The sequence below is a fragment of the Leuresthes tenuis genome, unplaced genomic scaffold (assembly GCF_036924035.1).
Source record: "Leuresthes tenuis unplaced genomic scaffold, fLeuTen1.0.hap1 SCAF_20, whole genome shotgun sequence".
In the NCBI taxonomy this organism is placed as follows: Eukaryota; Metazoa; Chordata; class Actinopteri; order Atheriniformes; family Atherinopsidae; genus Leuresthes; species Leuresthes tenuis.
The window spans coordinates 12,834,672-12,852,904 of NW_027325374.1; the positions used below are offsets into that span (position 1 = coordinate 12,834,672).

Genomic DNA, 18,233 nt, shown 5'->3' on the forward strand with positions numbered 1-18,233 from the left:
CTTGTCAATTTGTTTTTCATTTCTTTTATTGTGCAGATTCTATTTTCAGACACACTGGTTTGAGCTTTCTTTTCCGAGGCTTTGACGTCTTTCTCGGTCAACCCCTATGTTTCCCATTTACAGCCATGCCATATTGTGTGTACTTGCTCCACGCTGTAGACACAGCTGACTGGGAACAACAACGTGGTTTGCCATACTTGGGGTTGAACTACCTCCTTGAAGAGGTTTTATGATCCTTTCCCATTGTTTCCACTGACAGCTCTTTTGTTGGGCCCATGTTTCCTGCCAGTCAGCCTGGTGCAGCAGCTCATAAAGCTCAGCAAGGACTCTCTTTTAACTGCAGACTCGTTTGCATCATTCAGCTTGTCACGTATTTGTTTAAGAAATACTCTTTTTTTTTTTTTTAATAAAAAAAATGATACGGATATCCCATATTTTGTGTTTTATTTCATTTGTTAAAAAAAAAATAGCAAAAAAATGTTGCCAAAGTTTTTTGTTTTGTTTTTGTTAAAGTTAGACATGCCAGAATTTCTTCAACCTTTTCTTACCATCCACGTCATCTTGGCTGTGAACATACTTCAGTCAATAACTCAAGTCTGCTCCTGTGCATCTAAGCCAGGACAAGGACAATGGTCCAGGTAAAGGGCCAAATCGAGCTGCAGTTGTAGGTCGACTCATCCATGCGTGTAACCAAGCTGACTGTAAAATTACTCTCTGCTACGCAGGAGCAAGTCATAAAAGGGCAGTTATTCAGCCATGCACATTTCAACCGTTAGATTATTTGAGTTACGAATTAACCAAATAGCCGATGAAGCGACAGAGCAATGTAATCTCAGAAATCTTCACACTTTTATAAGCCTCCAAGTTGGCATGTCTATGTGGAGATGGATTGGTTTTCTGTCAATCGAAACGTTGCTGTTTTGAGTTCCAAATTCCCTCGTCTACATGTACAGGTACGTCTTTTAACGAGATACAGAAAGCTAACATTTCCTCCTAATGTTATCCTTGTAAGTTAATGAGGATGAAAGTGTCTGCTAAATGAAGCCAATGCAATGTAATAGATATATGACCACTAGCTTTACAATGTTGTCTAACAGGTGTCATGTCATGATTTAACTTGTTAAACAAGTGAAGTCACGGTTTTATGTACACATACGTACACTACATTAAAGCAGCTCAGAAGCTTGAAACAACGTTGGTAATAAAGTGCTTGGATTTGACTTGAGGAAAGATGTGGAAACCTCCCTAAAGCATACAGGATGTTTACCGAGAAGGGGTAAATGTGTTTTTATCTAACCGAGCTGGAGGAGAACATCAAACCCACGCGATTGCGCGTCGCGGTTCTTAGACATATCATCATCTTTGAACTGTCTTGGGTGTTGCAACTTCTGCATTTGTGATATAGTGTCAGTGGGCCTGTAACAGTTGTTATGTAATCTTAAGAAACTGTGTGTAATCATTTGAGGTCTGTGCAGAGAAGTAAACATTTAAACTATGACTAATTTAGGTCTTAAAAGGAAATGCTAGCATTTATCTGGCATTGTTCTGAAAACAAAGGATCCTACAATTAACACAACTCACTGCCTTCTCATTGCTGTTACCTATCCCAGCTTTTGGGAATTATTTTGAACATATGCCAGGCTCATGAGAAACTTTCCTATTAATCGAGCTGCTATGATGAAGGACACTGGGTATAGTCGGGAAGTGACACATTTGGCCTTTGTTGAGACAGATCTTCCTTTCATAGCCAGCAACAACTCCCAGAGGAGTAACAAAAGTCAGAGTTCACTCCAGTGATGGGAAGCTGAGGATTTAGTTTGTTTACATGCCCTCTAGGAGCAAAAATAAAATTGCCCAAGTGGACTGGCAGGTAAAACCAGTGTAATGACATGCCTAAAACAATAAAAGTGACACAAAAGCCAAACTTGTTCTAAGATGTTTTTCTCTCTCTCCTGACAACACCACCTTTGTAATTGCATGTGCCACTGAATGCCTTTTGCATAGTCAGACTCAGCCCGCTCATTTTCCCCTTTCTGTTCGTGGGCAGCCTGAAGCAGATTAAGTTTAGCAGCATTCATCATCTCGCAACGTCACCGGCTCTCTTTTTCAATCTGGCACACTTCTGCACGCTTCATTTGTTTATCTTAAGGAACAAATTACCTTAAATAGGTAGGGTTTTGGTGGTATAAATCGCCTAACAAAGCAAGTACTGAGCTAGTCCACATTTGCTGATAGGAGTGATGATTTTTAATGTATGAGTCACCACTGTGTTCTCAGTCCCCCCCCCCTCCCTTTGTTCCTTAAAACAACAGTGACAGCTTCCAAACAAAGCGCCGGCGGGCCTACATGACCAAGCTTAAGTGTACTGTGTAGCAGTCCTTTTATAGGTAGAGGCTAAGGTGATTATGTAAGTGTGTCCTGAAATCAACATTCAAGCTCAGATCCTTTTGCCTTCATAAGGCAGTTCACTGACTTTGTTTTGGAGTTACACTAATTCCAAACCCCAATCTTAGGCTTATATTTCATATTTCAATTAGTTATTCTCTGTCCATGACCCATCAGAGAGCTTGAGTTTATTGCTGCCCTGATTTTTACTTGATTTTTCAATTTGGTAAATTATTCCTTGGATTCTACAACCAAAGCAGGCCTTCCTTTTAATTGCCTCACTTTTTAACCCTCAAAAGGATGTGTCAACTCCCATAACATCCCATTGGCATTGAGCTGTGTAGCCTAGAAAGCTTTGGGCTTGGTAGAAGTAGATTTACTGCAACCCATGGATGAAGCCTGAAATTTTAATTGGCCATGTGGTTTTCTTATTATGTAGTGAACTCAATTTAAAAGCTTTAGTTTCATCTGAGCCTGGGTACATACCTACAATCTGTTCTAGTTTCAGTTCTGTTCAGGTTTAAGAGACTATGGGCGCTCGTCACTAGACTAAGTTGGAATGGAAGTCAGCTGTGGTGATTTGTCAACTTACAAAACAGATGGCGGGTGGCTTTTATACATGGTGTAAAGAATACATTTCTCAAGCGAAAGCCTCGTATACCTCTCTTAAACTGCATTTAGATGTACACTTGGGAGGCACTCTAGTCTCTCAGTGTTTAACCAAGGACTGCTTTGTTTGGTGGATTACACACATGCTCTCCTCCACACACACACACACACACATCTGTAGACTTGAAGACTGATTCTGTTTACAATATTTCAAATCTGTTTTTCATTTTATTTATTTATCTTTGTGTAAAGGGGCTGAGAGTCCTGGTTTTGGACCATTACGTAGACCAGCAGGTAGTCAGGGGTCACAAAGGGTTCACTCAAAATGAGTTTGTTTTGCAGAATGGATTCAGATCGTTTATTCTTTATTCTGTCCTTGAACCATTCTTCTCTTTCCCCCCCCCCTTTTTTTTTTTCTCTCACTTTGACTCTCTCTCTCTCTCTTTACTCATGATGTCCAGACACAGTGCTCTCATTTGTTTCCTTCTATCCCACGAATGTGAGAACTTATGTGCTAAGTTAACTCCTGCCCTGTAATTTGAGGGAGACCAGGGGGCTGCATTAAAAAAAGTGTTTCTGCACAGTATAAATAAACCCCTCTCTTCTCCTTCTCTGTCCTAAAAATCATAAAAATACTTGTGCTGTGAGAAATGTCTGCAGAAAAGCCCTTGTGCTTGATGTGTGGAGCGGTCAGAAACGGCACCTAATGATTATTGCTGTTGTCAGCTGGCATGCAGTTAAGTGAGCGCAGTTTTCAAACTTGTGCATCCAAGCCTTTTGTGGTTTTCTGCTCTGAGAATACTTAATGGAACAAAGTGACTTCAGCTTCTAATTTTTTGCCTCCTAGCTGAAAGTCACGAGGTATTGAAAATGCAAAAAGTGCCGTTTTATTGTGCTGAAATATATGGAAAGGAGTTTTTATTAGTTTTCACAGAAACACGTAGGCGAAGCTTGTCCCTGCTTACAGAGGTTTGAGAGCTTATATTCAGTCTATAACACAGATAATATGTAGACACATCCATGGTCAGTTTATTTTCTGTGTTGTTTTTGTCATGAGGATTGAGTCATTTTAAGGTGAGGTAAAGTGATTTTTAGCCCAGGTACAAATCCTCTACTAAACAGGTAATAAAATGGGATGAAGAGGTTATTTGATATGCATTTAAAGGGGGGGGGGAGGGGCAGTTGAAAGGGCAGGGCTTGGTTTGGAGATCTGCAGTTGGCCAGTTTCCTATAAAATATTCAGATGTGTTTATATCCTGGTCAACCAGGCTGACAGTGCTGTAAAGGCAGTCCTTGAAAATGATATTATACTAATGATGTCCTCCTGCCTTTGTTTGCAGCACCGCAATGATTTTGATGAAGTAAGACTGCTGTCAAGGGAGCAGCTGCAAATAAAGTTGGAAACCTGAGGGAATCGCCAGCTGAGGGAATCACCTTGAATTCTATCACTTAAACGGCATTACATTGCATAATGGATGGGATAGATACCCTGCAGAGCTCTGCCCCAGAGACCAAGGCTGAGCGAATTGCTCGCTACAAGGCAGAAAGAAGGAGGGAGCTGGCTGAGCGCTATGGCAACACAGATGAATTCACCTCCAAATATGTCCGAAGAGACAGGAAAACCGCTGAGACATCTGAAACAGCATCTTCAGCGAGCAAGGAGAGAGAGAAACATGAGGATAATGGATCAGAACAAACATATACCAGGAGGGGCTTAAGGAGTAAAGTGGCAGACACTGTGGAGAATGTTGGTGATGAGCCTGCACGGGACAAAGAGGCCACTACCCGCTTCAAAGCAGGCACAATTTCATCCTCCAAGTCCGAGGTTGTCTCCATAAAGATGTCCTCTAATTTCAGGTGAGTTTATTTACATTAACACAAGTTCAAGCTTGTTTTGGCCATCTTTGATGCAGAACAGTTGGCGTGGCATAGAATTTCTAGAGATATGGCACACAAAGCTGTACAGGGCATAGTGACATAGAAGGCAAGTAGAAGTGGGCCTGCTGAGGAACTAAAAATGCTGCTGTATATCTCTCTCTTGCTTTTGACCAGTAAGTGGAGAGTAGGCAACAAATTGACCCATTAGGGGGGCACTTAGTGCCATTTTCAGTTTGAAGTAAACACAAAGGCTAGCTTTTCCAAAGTTTGCCTTGAGTGCGATGCACGTTGTGTTTTGCGGGGATTGCATACCAACTGTTTGTTTTGGTTTGCTTCAGTCGTACAAGGCCTAATAAAGTCTGTGAATGACAGGCCGGTCAGAGTGACTTGGAAGACCAATAAAGCGTGTTCATTGGTTGTAAGGAATGCTCCTGCAAGAATTGCATGCACATGGAGGGTAAGCATGTCCAATTGTAGGCAGGTCAGGCCGGGGATTGTACTGTGCACACATAGCTGGACTTGTCTGTTCCTGAAGAAACTGCCAGAGGGGATGTCAATAGCTGTGGGAGAACTGAAATAGACAGAGTGTTGAGATAATGTCAAAGTTTGGAGCTCACAGCTACAGAGTTATTGAGCTCAGCCAAGTTTGAGTGCCTTTAGCTTAACGAAGCATGATGCAAAATCCTTTTGATTGATTGCCCGTTTGATATTATGGGCTGATTATTGTATGGCTTTTGCAAAGGCATGTCCTTTCTTGTAAGAGGATTTTTAGAGAAATGCAGGCAATTGGCACATTGTGCAAGGCATTTTTCGGCTAATCTCAACTGTCAAGTGCTTACTTTATTTGAGACTCAATTTATCGGCAGTGGTATTTTTATAAAGCTTAGTATTGATCCATTCACCCTGACTAAGAAACACTTTTCTGTCTCACTGCAGATTTGTATGAAATTAATTTTCACAAAGCACTGGCTCAAGGCAGTGTTGAGAATATTTTCCAGCGGAAAAGCCTGAAGCACGAAGATGGTTTGACGTGTCGATGTGTTTGTCTCGCATGCCTTTCGTGTTAACTACTATCCTTGTCAGTTGTGTGATGACATGCATTGCGTGCGCACGGTCATTTTGTACAATCTTGTATGCAGGCACACAAAATACAAAGAGGGCAGTAAGCGGGTTACTGTTGTCAGTCAGTAACGGCCCAGCCGACACCAGACATTTTCGGTTCTACGTGGTAATTGTAGAGCAGTTTGTGCTCTTTGAAAGTAGCCTTTAAGAAAATGCAGATGTCTTTATTAATAAGGATACTGACTTGTATGTTCTTATTAATAAAGCTTTGCACATGTTCACAGAACCCTCATAAGCAGCTTGTTTGTGTCTCTGTTACAGGAATAGCATAAAGGAAACTGGAGCTCAGCTGTTCTAGTGATAATGAAAACTGTCTGACGCTTATCGGCGTCAGACAGGAATCCGTCTTGAAATTATAGTTGAAGGGTAACATTCCAAAACACATCACTTGACATTTACTGTCAGCTGTCTCTTGAAATGCTCACGTAGACTTTTTTTTTTTAATGTTTCACTACCTGATATATCATCCACTCTGTCTTTTTGCTGCTTAGATTTCACATCCGAGAGAACACGGATGATTAATGTTTGCATCTGAACCGCAGTATACATGTGCACAATTGAGTTTTAGCAAAGGGATTTAAACATTAAAACATTTTGTGCATATATTGAAGTCACGAAACAATTGCATGGAGAGCGGTTCACGGCGTTCAGTGTAGCAACGAGAGAGAGGAGAGGACCGGTTTGTTGAACTTGCACCTTCTCCACACAACTGCGTGTCGTCGGAATTACAAAAAGGAACCCCTCAGCTAGAGAGCATTCAGTTGACAAAGTAATGTTGTAACAATAATGTTGAAGTTAAAAGAAAAGATAACAGCAGTAATTTCTGTGTGTTGTTGAGCATGTGTAGGAAATACCAGTCATTTGTGCTACTGGCTCAATAGATACTGTTTTGGATTAATAAAACCACAGAAGGACGCTGGAGCTGATTATTTTTTCACATTCTCAAGGCAGAATTAAAAACTGAGCTTTCTGTTTTCCTCCAGCCAACTTGGTCCATTTTTTGACTCGGTGCTTTGTGTGCATGATATGATTTAGTGGAGCAAGAGAGGGGAAGTCTTTCCTAAGGGTTTAATTAATGAAGCAGTGGCCTTGGTTTGAATGTATTTACCTTTTTCTTTTTTTTTTAAACTTTCCCTGTGACTCACTGTGATCACTGTGTTCTCAACATCTCTGCTCTGGGTTCAACTCTTCTTCTGTGGGTAGTTTTGGCAACATCGAGCTGATGCGTGTCATCCTTCTTCCTCAGCTGATTGTCAAAGTCTGGGTTGGGCAAGTGTCACCTTGCCTTATGGTTCCAAAGAAGTCTGTTGCACCAGAGAGTCTGAGAACTAGATATGATTAAATGATGAGATTGCCATGTCTCAAAAACAGTCTTAAGGTGTTGAACGTGGTAAATTTAAAGACAATGGTGCTTTCATGTTCTTTTCTTTAATCGTATTTCCTACCATCTCCAAATACAATATGTTCTCATGCCATGAATACCGAGGACTGCCGTGTTCCAGTTTCCACTACTTCACAAAGCTGTAAGGACGCCTGCCGGCCCTAAACTGACAAAACTTTCCACAGTAAGCAAACCAAAAGCCCAGAGTTACTCATGGTGATAGACTGCAGTAGAAATAAATTTTCTAGACATAACCATAACACTCGTTCAAGGGAAAGTTTAACAATACTGAGGTAAATCAGCATTTTCACAACACTGTCACAGCCTCACGGGAAAGATGGTGTTATGTGAGACTCATACGCTGATGAGCAACATCATAACAACCACCTGTCTAGTGTTGTTTAAGGCAACCAACTTCGCTCGGACTTGCCAGAACATAGCAACAGTATCTCCAAGGTTATCCTAAGGTATCTGGCACTAGGATGTTGGCGGTGGATCTTTTGATCCTAAGTGTATTGGACTTGTTCTAGATGCTCCATGAGATTTGCTTCCAGGGGATTAGAGGCTGGGTGTTCCTCAAACCATTCCTGAGCAGTGTTTGCAGAGTGGCAGGGTGCATTCTTCTGCTGGGGGAAGCCAACGCCACGAGTAAGTGTTTTTATGGGTGCTATGTGTCATAGTAACATCCACAGAAATGCAAAGACCCAGAGGAATTGATTAGTATTTCTTCTTCTGTCAAATGCCGACACCTGCAGTTATAGTAGTTATGATAGTAACGAAACTTCTCTCCATGTTGGATCCTCAAATCAACAACAAGCCTGAGAAATAATAGCAACAGCAGCTGAACAACAGCATTACCTCAGTGATGTGGAAATGATAACCTCTCTATTGTGGGACAGACCACGCAAAGTTTATGCAAAGTCCTATTGAAGCCAAAATTAAAAGCACAAAAAACTTTAGAGCAGCTCTAGAGACAGAAGCCCACAGAGGAATGTGAGTCTCTTTGCTGGTGTCAGGTTGCGGGACAAGACGGGGCGTGATGGAGATGATAAGAGCATTAGAGTTTCACATCTGAGCAGTAGGCTGGATTTTTAGGATGTTGAAAACAATACATAGCGAGTATGACCCACAGAGCCACAAATACATTGTCCCTTTTGCTTGTAAAACACATCAGAGAGAATATTACTGATAAGATTCTGGAGAAGGAGTTGTTTTGTCATGAATATCTCTCCATCTGTTGTTAGATGTAGGATACACACCTACGTCACAGTTCTATGTAAACACGCCTAGTGTGGCTGTGGACCATTGGCAGCTTTTGTTACCATGCCAGCTAAAAAAAAATTATTTCTATGCTGGGAAGATTCACGAATCAAAGCCTGAAAGCTAACTCGACGAGCTAACATATAGCCCTCATCCACAATTTAGAGCAAAGGGAGCCTTTTTCTTTTTTTTTTCATTTTTTTTACCATCAATGCATATTTTGTTGTTGCAAAAACCATAAAGTGGACATGCTGAATAGTACATAAGTTTTCTTGTTTTTTTTGTTTGTTTTTTTTGTTATTTTTTCCCGAACGGTCAAGCAACGTATGGCCATACAGGCTGCTGCCACACAGGGGCATAATCAGGCATCTCTGCAGTACAGATTCGTGTCTGATGACATCACGTGGATTCCTTCTGTTGTTGATTGTTGCTGATATTGTCGGTCAGTGGTTTTAATGGTTGTAGCTGCTTGGTTTACGTTTTAGCTTTAGCCTCTGTTAAATGACCAGCTTTTCACACTAACCCGAAGTGTCCATATGTAACGCCTATTAACTCTCTTCCTCCTGTCCCACAGGGCAGTAGATTACAGCTGTCCTTTAGATGTAGATTATTGTAAGTAATTAACAGTATGAACTAAATATATATTTTCAAATGCAATTTTAAATTGTTTGTGGAGTTTGTCTCAACTGTAGGTTGTTGCACACCACAAGCTTCGTTACACAAAGCTACAAGAAGCATGCTGTCAGAGGATGAATTGTGGTTGCCACTGAACATTTCTTTGTCGGCCATTTAAAAATGCTTCGATCGGCCCAGATTTTGATCATGCAGCTTGCTGTCTGGCCTTCTTCAGTAACCTTTGACCCTCCCAGATGTCCACTACGGTCCTCCTTTGTGTTGAATTCAGCCCTCTCCCCTCCTCCTGTTACATCATCGCTGCTGCCCGACAGGCAGCTGCTGTCCCCATCCATTTTTAACAGCTATTACTTAGAGATGAATGGCCACCCTCAGATGCTACACAGGCAGTGCTTTTTCACCGCAGCAGACATGCTACCAGAAGAGAAGCATTTATAAACGATGTATAATACCTATCACATGAGGCACAGTAAGTGGCCTGCTGCTGTTTTCTTGTTGCTTGCTAATATTGGATCATGTATATTAGATTAGTGGAGTGTGCATTTGTAGATTGTGTTCATATATTTAAGACATATTATTGTGTTTCTTCCTACTTTACAAGCATCTGTTATAACAGATGTAATTTAATCACTTTATTATGTTTGCAAGTGACTTAATTTGTCTCTGCATCTCTCTGCTAGGCTGCTGGAAACTGATGACACAGACGAGCACAAAGGTAAGACGAACCCTCCACTTTCACACCACTGAAATCCACTATTGTTCCGCAGACTGCTTTCTCATTCAGGAGCTTTCTGTTACTCTGTCTGAAAGAAGCACTGAGCTCATTGCTTGTGTCAGATCACCTGTTATTGATGTGGGCTTTTAACTTCTAGTTCGCTGAGGGGATCTGACAGAAAATAAACTGCAACGTGCTTGGTTCTATTATGTTATTGACAATTCATGCAAAGTTGATGATTTACTAAAGGAAAAAAAGGCATGTTTGCACACTTTTTGCCCAGTAACTGTACGTTAGCGTGTATGCGTGATTGTATGCTTAAACTTTCTCCAACATATGGAGCTAAGCTTGTTTAGCAGGGTTATGAGCTGCATATGTGACTGTGAGCTTAGAGATGCAAACCGCCGTCAGAAGTCAAATATTTATTAGAATACAGAAGCTATTGTGTTTCTCGGTTCAGTTGAAAGATAAAGAAACCTGGTTTGTATTATTTAGCAATATTGTCAGTGATTTCCTGCTTCCTTGTTTTCTTTACTGTTCTCTACCAGCTTTCGTCAACCTTGATTATTTGCTTATTTCTCTCAGAGAGGTGTGTTCGAGTTCTTGTCAGCACAAGAAAAAGAAATGTAGGACAGAGAGGAGTGATAGAAGATAACAAGAAGCGGAACAGTTTTGTCGCTATTTGAGGACTAGTGGAGTAGTGTTGTGCAACTTATTTGCTCAACATAATAATTAGATTTTTTTTTTTTTTTTAGAGAACACTGCAGCTTATTCAGGACCAAGTTCATCCCTTTTAAATGTCTTCACTTAAGAAAACAGCTTTTGAAAAAGCTTTTTTATTATTATTTCTATAATAATAAGAAGAATAGTTTTTACCAAATGATTGAAATGACAATTTGATCCAGATTGATTTACTTTTTGCATGACATTCCTACACTTAGTAACAGAGATGGCTCAGGCAAGTTGGCAGATTTAAAAAAAAAAAAAAATGTTTTTATCAAATACAATATCATCACTGCAAAATATTCTCTACCAAAAGGGTGAATGATATTCAGCAAAACTTGCCATTAAACCACAAGGAGAAAAAATGAAGCTCACGCTGTGAGAAAATCTGAGTTACATGTTGAAAGCAGTCATGTTGAGGTAATATTCTGGTCAAATTTTGTAATCTGACATCTTTATCTCCATTTGCACAAGAGCACACCTTGAGGACATGTATATGACAGACCTGTTGCTTCATGTGCCAATAGATCAAAAGTAACACAGGCAAACACTGCTCAGTGATTTGTGTGCATTGCTTCCTTCACCAAATACCATTAGAAGAGCTTGTTTTTCCTCGCAGTCACTCTGGCTGGAGCTTATTTCTTGTAGGCTGGGTCTGATCTGTGATTAGAGGGTGTGAAATTCACATCAAAACAAGGACAGAACTCAATAGGAAGTTAATTTTCTGTAACATAGTATGGTTCATATTTTGTAATAATCTTCTCAGTCAGTATTCTGCCTGACTGCCATGAATATATTCACATTCAGTGGTTTTTCTATTCTTTTTAGCTGGATATTAATTTACTGCTTTTGTTCCCCAGCTGATTAATGTACCTTAGCTCATTTTTTTGGCTCCCTAAAACTTTTCAGCCAGGTATCATCTCTTTTGTATGTGAGAGCACTGGCAGTGTGTGTAGGGCTGTTGGAACTTCCTGTCCAAACTGGCTGAGGAGTCAGAGCTCTGAGCCAGAACGAACGCCTCTCGTGGTTACATCAAGGGCTTCCCTGACTCTTCAGCAGCATCTACAAGTCAGCAATACTTTGATACGAAACTCCTCATCAACACTAAGATTAAACTAAACCAGTGTTAACGTGACTAATAAACTGACTAAAGTAGGTGAGATGAGTCAGATGATGTGTTACAGGTGCGGGAAGCTCCAGTTTATATTCCATTTGACTTTTGTGAGTGTTGGGAGGACAACACCTCCGCTCTGAGTCATATTATGCAGATTTGATTTACAGCACTATTTTTCAGCGCTTACTGGCTTATATTTACATGTGGCTGTTCCCAGGTCAAAGGTCCATCCCATAAACCCTCAGCAGCTGTAAGTGAGTGGTCTTGTCTGAGGGAGACACTTGCAGAGTAGTCTGTTAACTTAAGTGGAGGTTTTTCCATCTCTTGAGTTTCTCTCTCTCTCCCCCCCCCCCCCCACTTCAGTTTTCAACCTTGAATAGTTGATGACTTGAAAAATATTGGACTAAAGTCAAAACTATGAGTGCAGCCTGAGTTGAGTCACCAGTCTGCAATGCGTGATGTTTCATCATTTGAAGTAAATCATGCTAAGCTCTGGACAGCAGGGGAGCTCGACAAAATAAATCAAAACTGGAGTTTTTTGGGGTTTTTTCTTCCACTGGAACCACTTAATTTGTCAGACATGCTATTATTCTGGCAAGAAATGTCACCTTGTCAGGGCAGTAAAAACAGATTTAGAGAGAGAGACTGGATTTGAGTGTGATGACTTAAGAAATCTGTTGTTTTGGAATACCATTAAATTTAATGGTTTCCTCTTGTTCAGATTAGAAGATTATATTCTCGGGGCTGTTTTTCATTAGATAGGTCACATGGAACTCGGTTGTCTTTGTCTCTTGCACAGATGTTAAATACAGCGTGAATGTATTCTTCCCCATTTAAAAAAGAAAAAAGCTAGATAAGTCATCTTTGATCTATTGCGGTGGAGACTCAGTGAATCCAATGTTGCTCAGTGACTTTCCACATTCAACCTCAGGCCTTTTTTTAGTTACCGTACCTTCCTGGTCCAAAAACATCTGGAAATCACTGGTGAAGCCAATAATGTCATCAGCGCTGTTGTTTACATTTTATCAAGTTTTTATCCCTCGCAAAGGACAACTTCCACTTGACCCAAACGCACTTGTGTCTGCGAGAGTGTTTGATTCGTTATGCCTTGCATAAACACTTGTTAAGACATCGTTTTTTAACTATGTATGGTCAGTGTTTGTGCACTGACATTGCATAAAGAGTCACACAGTCAAACTTAGGAGGTCATTCCAAGTTGACACCCTTTCTTATCATATGTTACACTACCAGGACATCATTGCACATATTAATTCTCATTGTTGCGTTCATGGTCAACGTTAAATGTGTGTGTTCTTTTCAGCTGAAGAGAAGCCTGCGGATTCTGCAAAGACAAGCATCACTTCCAAGATAGCTCATCGAAAGGTACGGTATTTCTAAACTCACCTTTTGGAGACAAAAAGCATGTTCATTCAATGTAAATCATTTAATCCTGGTATGAAGTCTTGGCTTACAGCGCAGCTAAGATTAAATTAACTTTAGATTTCGGGGTCAGGCAAGGAGTGGTTAGGGTTAGGGGGAGTTTTAAGTGGATTAGTACAAATCAGTGTAAAATCCTCTGAGGGGGTATTTATAACTTGCGATCCTTTCATTGTACCGTGTCTCATAAAAATCAATTTTGAACTAATTAGAAAAAACATGCAGTTCATTCAGATTGACTAGAAAATATAATAAATCCCTTAACCCCACCACTACCGCACTCAATTATAGCATTTTTATGAGCTTCTAGTGAGAGGCCTTCTAAAGCTGACTGTGCGGCAGAGTAGTTCTGAACATGAACATGCTCTGCTGGTCTATGATACCATTACTGTGTCGCCGAGGTGGCAACCTTCCAGGGTGAATCTCCAGATTTTTATTCATTGTAGTGTCTTCCAAAGAGCCAAAAAGCCTTATTACGGTGAATTGTCATGCCATATATCGTGTAGGATCATGAATACTGCTTCTCAGATGCTATTGTGTAGCGATTGTCCAATCAGGACGGCTTTGCTCGTTAGTGTCATCTATCCTTGTTGAAAACATTACATCAGCTCACTCATAGGTCTGTTGGGCATAAAGGAGGTCAAGGTCATAGTGAGTTTTCCACCTCCCTTTGCTTGATCTCCAGGTAAAGTTCTGCAGCCGATCCATTGTGCTGACAGATAATCATCACAGTTCTAATGTGTCCCATGTTTGAATAACTGTTAACATTTTTGATAATAAGCAGCAGCTCTACGAGAAACCTTTTGCCAAGATTAGAATAAAATACTCCTAAAAGCATCAAATATGACAGCACAAATGCAAGCTGATCAAAACTGATTTTATTAATTTCTAGCTAATGCCAGGGTTGTTAAATATTTCTAAAGTCTGTGGTTGATTCTTTTCATTTCACTTGCAGATGTACTCGCAGGCTTTTCCAGTGCAGCTGTTGCACACAATAACTCCTCTCTGGAAGTGTGCTCCATTAATAACAAATTGAGCCATTCCTTACGGCACTGAGTTTTCTGCACCTGTATGCAAGTCTGGCCAAAGTCATGACTTCAGCTCACACAGTCCGTGGAGGTCTTAAAGTGGTTGTGGGAAGAAAAGTTTTGAGGGCTAAAGGATGGACTCAGGAACAAAAAACTCGAATGCCCTCAATCCTGTGGGAGATATTCACATCTGAGCTTAAAAATTAACCGAGTATCTGGTTTTCCCAGGCTGCTTAGGTTTCAGAAGTGGTTAGGTTTCATAATGCTTGATGTAAATAGCTGTTCTAATTTGGCTTTTGCAGGCCAGGAGCAGTGCCAAGCTAGGCCAAGTGAACCCAGATGGTAGCAAGTTGCTTCAACCAACAAAACTTTCTGGGAAACAGGCTCCCACAAAGAAGAGAGCCTATCTTACTATCACGGTGCCCCTTCCCATACGTCCTTTGCTCTCTGTTATTTTAAGGTGTCTCATTTGACTGTCAACAGTAGTCACAGATGCTGCTTTTCTGTCTTCACTTATCACCCATCACTCATTTCTTCCCCACAGTCTCCGCTGATAACCGGTGAGTCAGTGTCTCCATCAGTTGAGGCAGAGTAGGAGTGAGGTTATCGTACATCTGCTTTCCAACAAGGATGAGGCAATAAAATGTGTCCGATGAGACCTTTTGAGTGAGATCCAACTCATTTATATTTCAGGTTTCCTGACTGAATTTCCTTAATGTGTAAATCTGTGTTGAAGGGGAAAATAAATCCAGCTAAGTGGAAAATAAGTTTGTTCTTTATGATCAGTGAGCATGGCTGAGTTTGTAGGAGGCTCCTGTAGTTAACGGGAGATTTTTGGTATTTTCCTCACAGCTGGAGATCCACTTACCTTCACCCAGGCACCCCAGGGTCTCTCTAAAGTGTTTACTCACACAGCTGCATGCTTCACACTGCACACAGGTTTGAACAGGACTCCGAACTGGAATCAGAAGCCAGATGCATTAAGCCTCTTTTTTTTCAATCAATACAATAATCATTACTCTGCTTAAATGAGAGAGTTAAATGAGAAGATTCCCAAAGATGTTTGAAATTTTGAGATTATTGAAACGGATTATTCCACGGCATCAGAAGCCAGACATGCTGGCTCATAGTGAACAACTAATTGTTGTGAGATCATGTTATTTTCCATTATTTTAACTATGAACTGGCAAAATATGGGCATCAGAGGAGAAAACCATGCGTTGTGAACAGTGTATTCACCCCTTTGATTTTTGAATAGACAGGGAGTCGGACTGTGAGTTTAACCCTGGTGATTGGGAAATAAAATCCTATAAATGAACTGCAATTATTCCCAAGAGTAGGCTTAACTTTAATGTGGAAAATGTAGTACCAGCAGAGCTCATATATTTCTATTTTAATTTCCAGAGTACACAGTACAGTGGCATGCAAAGGTTTTGGCACCCATAGAGTTTTGAGCTGTCAGATAAGTTTTACTTAGGTCTCAGACCTGAGCTATCTTGTTAGAACTAAGGCTTGTTTGTATTCATTGTTAGATTAGATCAGGATAAACTGTCCAGGCGTCTGAAACTTCATATAAATAAAGTCCAAAAAGCACTAGATGGATATATGAAAGTGTTTTCCAGTGACTGTTTTCTCACTTAATTGTTGAAATAAGAAGTGGTGGTTATGCTTGAGAAGAAAATGTTGAATTGTTAAAGACCCAAAAACTTTAACTGCTCAGAGGATTGCTCGAAGGGCAAATCAAACCCCCAGTCTGACTCCAAAAGGCCCCCAGGAAAATTTGGCAGTCTTTGTGTTGCTTCTCTGTTCTACTGTACAGAGTCACCAACAAGAATGTGACCTTTATGGGTGATTTGTCAGTAGAAAACCTCTCCTGCGTCGCCGCCGCAAAATTCTGCATCAGAAGTTTGAGCATCATCGTCTTAAGACACCCAATGCATTTTTAAAAACGTTATGTTAACTTATTCATGGGGAAAATTTCTCAGTACCCTTTTCAAAAAGAAAAAAAAAGAGCAGAGCATCCTCAAACAGGAACTGAAATGTTCTACTAGATACAGAAACATTTATAAGCTGTTCTACTTCTCAGTAGGGTGTTAAGTGGTGCCAACACAGCATTTTCTTTTATTTTCAACTGAAAATGTAATATTAAATGTCATGTTTTACTTAATGTATTTGGAGATCTAGTCATTTCTCACTGGCTTGGCCTTTTGCAGCAACAGAAATTCTGACTTTAGCATGCCACTGTAAACACAGGTAGGGGCAGGTAGATGTTTCGCGTGCATTCTCTCTAACTTCACTCACTCCTTTTCGGTAACACCCTGCCTCAGAATCGCACATCACAGTGCTGACCTCGGACCAGCTCAGCTGGAGTGCTGAAAGGGTTAATTGCTCTTCTTATAAGGATGGGTGGAGTCCTATATAGTGCTTCACTTCCTTTATCAAGAGTTTCTTTGCTGCTGGTGTAGGACTTAAGAAGGATTTCTTTGAAACTTGAGCCTAAGCTTTAGGTTCTGAACCCTCTCTCTGCTTGTAGGAAGCTGAGGGGAAGGATGATGGAAGCAGCGGCCATGGTGATGACAGAGTAAAGCATCAGCTAACCAGCAGTGACCAAGAGGAAACTTCTAATAGGTGAGTGATTCAGAGTGATTCTCATGCAAGCATGGTTGGACTGTTTTATTAGTTTATATTGAAACTCTTTTTCATGCCAACAGTTAAACTGGTTGGCTTTAATACACACAACACAAACAATTAGACTAATACACCTTGTTACTAGCTGACACTCTTGCATCGTACACCGATCAGACGGAAAAGTGCACATGGATAATTCCAGACCAATTGAAAGGCTATTGCATGCAGTAAACAGCTGCTGAGATGAACCAGATAAACCTGCCAGGCTTGCCCATAGCACCATACACTTCTTCCACACGCATGCACACATATAAACATACAAACTCTCAGGGTTTATGATAGCCACGGTAATGCAAGCTAAACTGAAGTTACTCCAGTAGTGAAAATCAGACTTTACTGAGCCCTGTTACCTCCACTGCAGACTGATCACTTTCTTGTCTGCATGGAGTCTGATTAGACTTGTAATCTGCAACCAGTTTCTCCTTAAACCAGGAGTCATTTGAGTGTGTTTCACTATGTCCAGGTGGACTTTTCAGCAACCCTTAGTTGCATTGCAGACAAAATGTTACCATTAAAAAAACACAGTTTTACATACTTAAGGTACTGTATAGAAATTGAGAAGCATGCAGAAAGCAAAAGAGAATTCTTCTGAGCGTTATTACCGTCTGAAATTCAAAATCAAGATCATATGAGATAATGAGGAGTTGTGCTTCTGCTCCAGTTTCATTGTCAAAGTGTCCTTGGATGAGATGCTGAAAGCCTAATTGCCCTTCAGTGTGTTAAGGAAAGATAGAAGTGCTATATGGATGAGCATGTGAGTGTGGCCTGTGTTTTAAAGTGCTTTAAGTAGTCGATGAGACTAGAAAAGCTCTGTTAAATGCATTCCATTTTCCATTAATACATTTTATGTTGGATGTCTATTATTATAGTGGGCAGCGCTGACTAGAAACAGAGACTGTGTTAGCGAGATGGTTAACTCTTTTCCTGTATATGTGTCACATGGTTTTCCTTGACTGATCCTCCACTTTAGGAGACAAGCAACGCACTTATTAATTCCACTGAGACATGAATACAGGTTCTGATCTATTCTTTTGTTCCACGGTGTCTGAGGGAAATATTGGGTCCACTTTACACCAGCTGCTAAATTTTTATTTTTTTCCTCCTCACTAATTGGAAAATTAGTGAGGAGGAAATTGCTTTGATTGTGTCTCAGCAGCACACACTCATAAGACCTGCTAACACAAACATAAAAGCTAAATTCATGACCCAAATGTCACTATTTGCTGATGATCCCATTTACCCATAACCGATTAAAATCAC

General features: G+C 40.5%; 1 protein-coding gene across 2 annotated transcripts in view; it reads left to right on the forward strand.

Moving 5' to 3' along the window:
• Positions 1 to 4,381: 4,381 nt before the first annotated feature.
• The window catches only part of LOC140278105 (supervillin-like), a 156,004-nt gene continuing 142,152 nt past the window's right edge, over positions 4,382 to 18,233 (forward strand). For both annotated transcript variants that reach the window (XR_011909177.1, XM_072373021.1), the window contains exons 1-4: positions 4,382 to 4,851; positions 9,949 to 9,983; positions 13,142 to 13,203; positions 16,819 to 16,913. Coding sequence is in view for 1 of the 2 variants with exons in the window: in XM_072373021.1 (XP_072229122.1) it covers positions 4,466 to 4,851; positions 9,949 to 9,983; positions 13,142 to 13,203; positions 16,819 to 16,913 (578 nt within the window). In the remaining variant the exon portion in view is untranslated. The remainder of the gene's footprint in view (positions 4,852 to 9,948; positions 9,984 to 13,141; positions 13,204 to 16,818; positions 16,914 to 18,233) is intronic.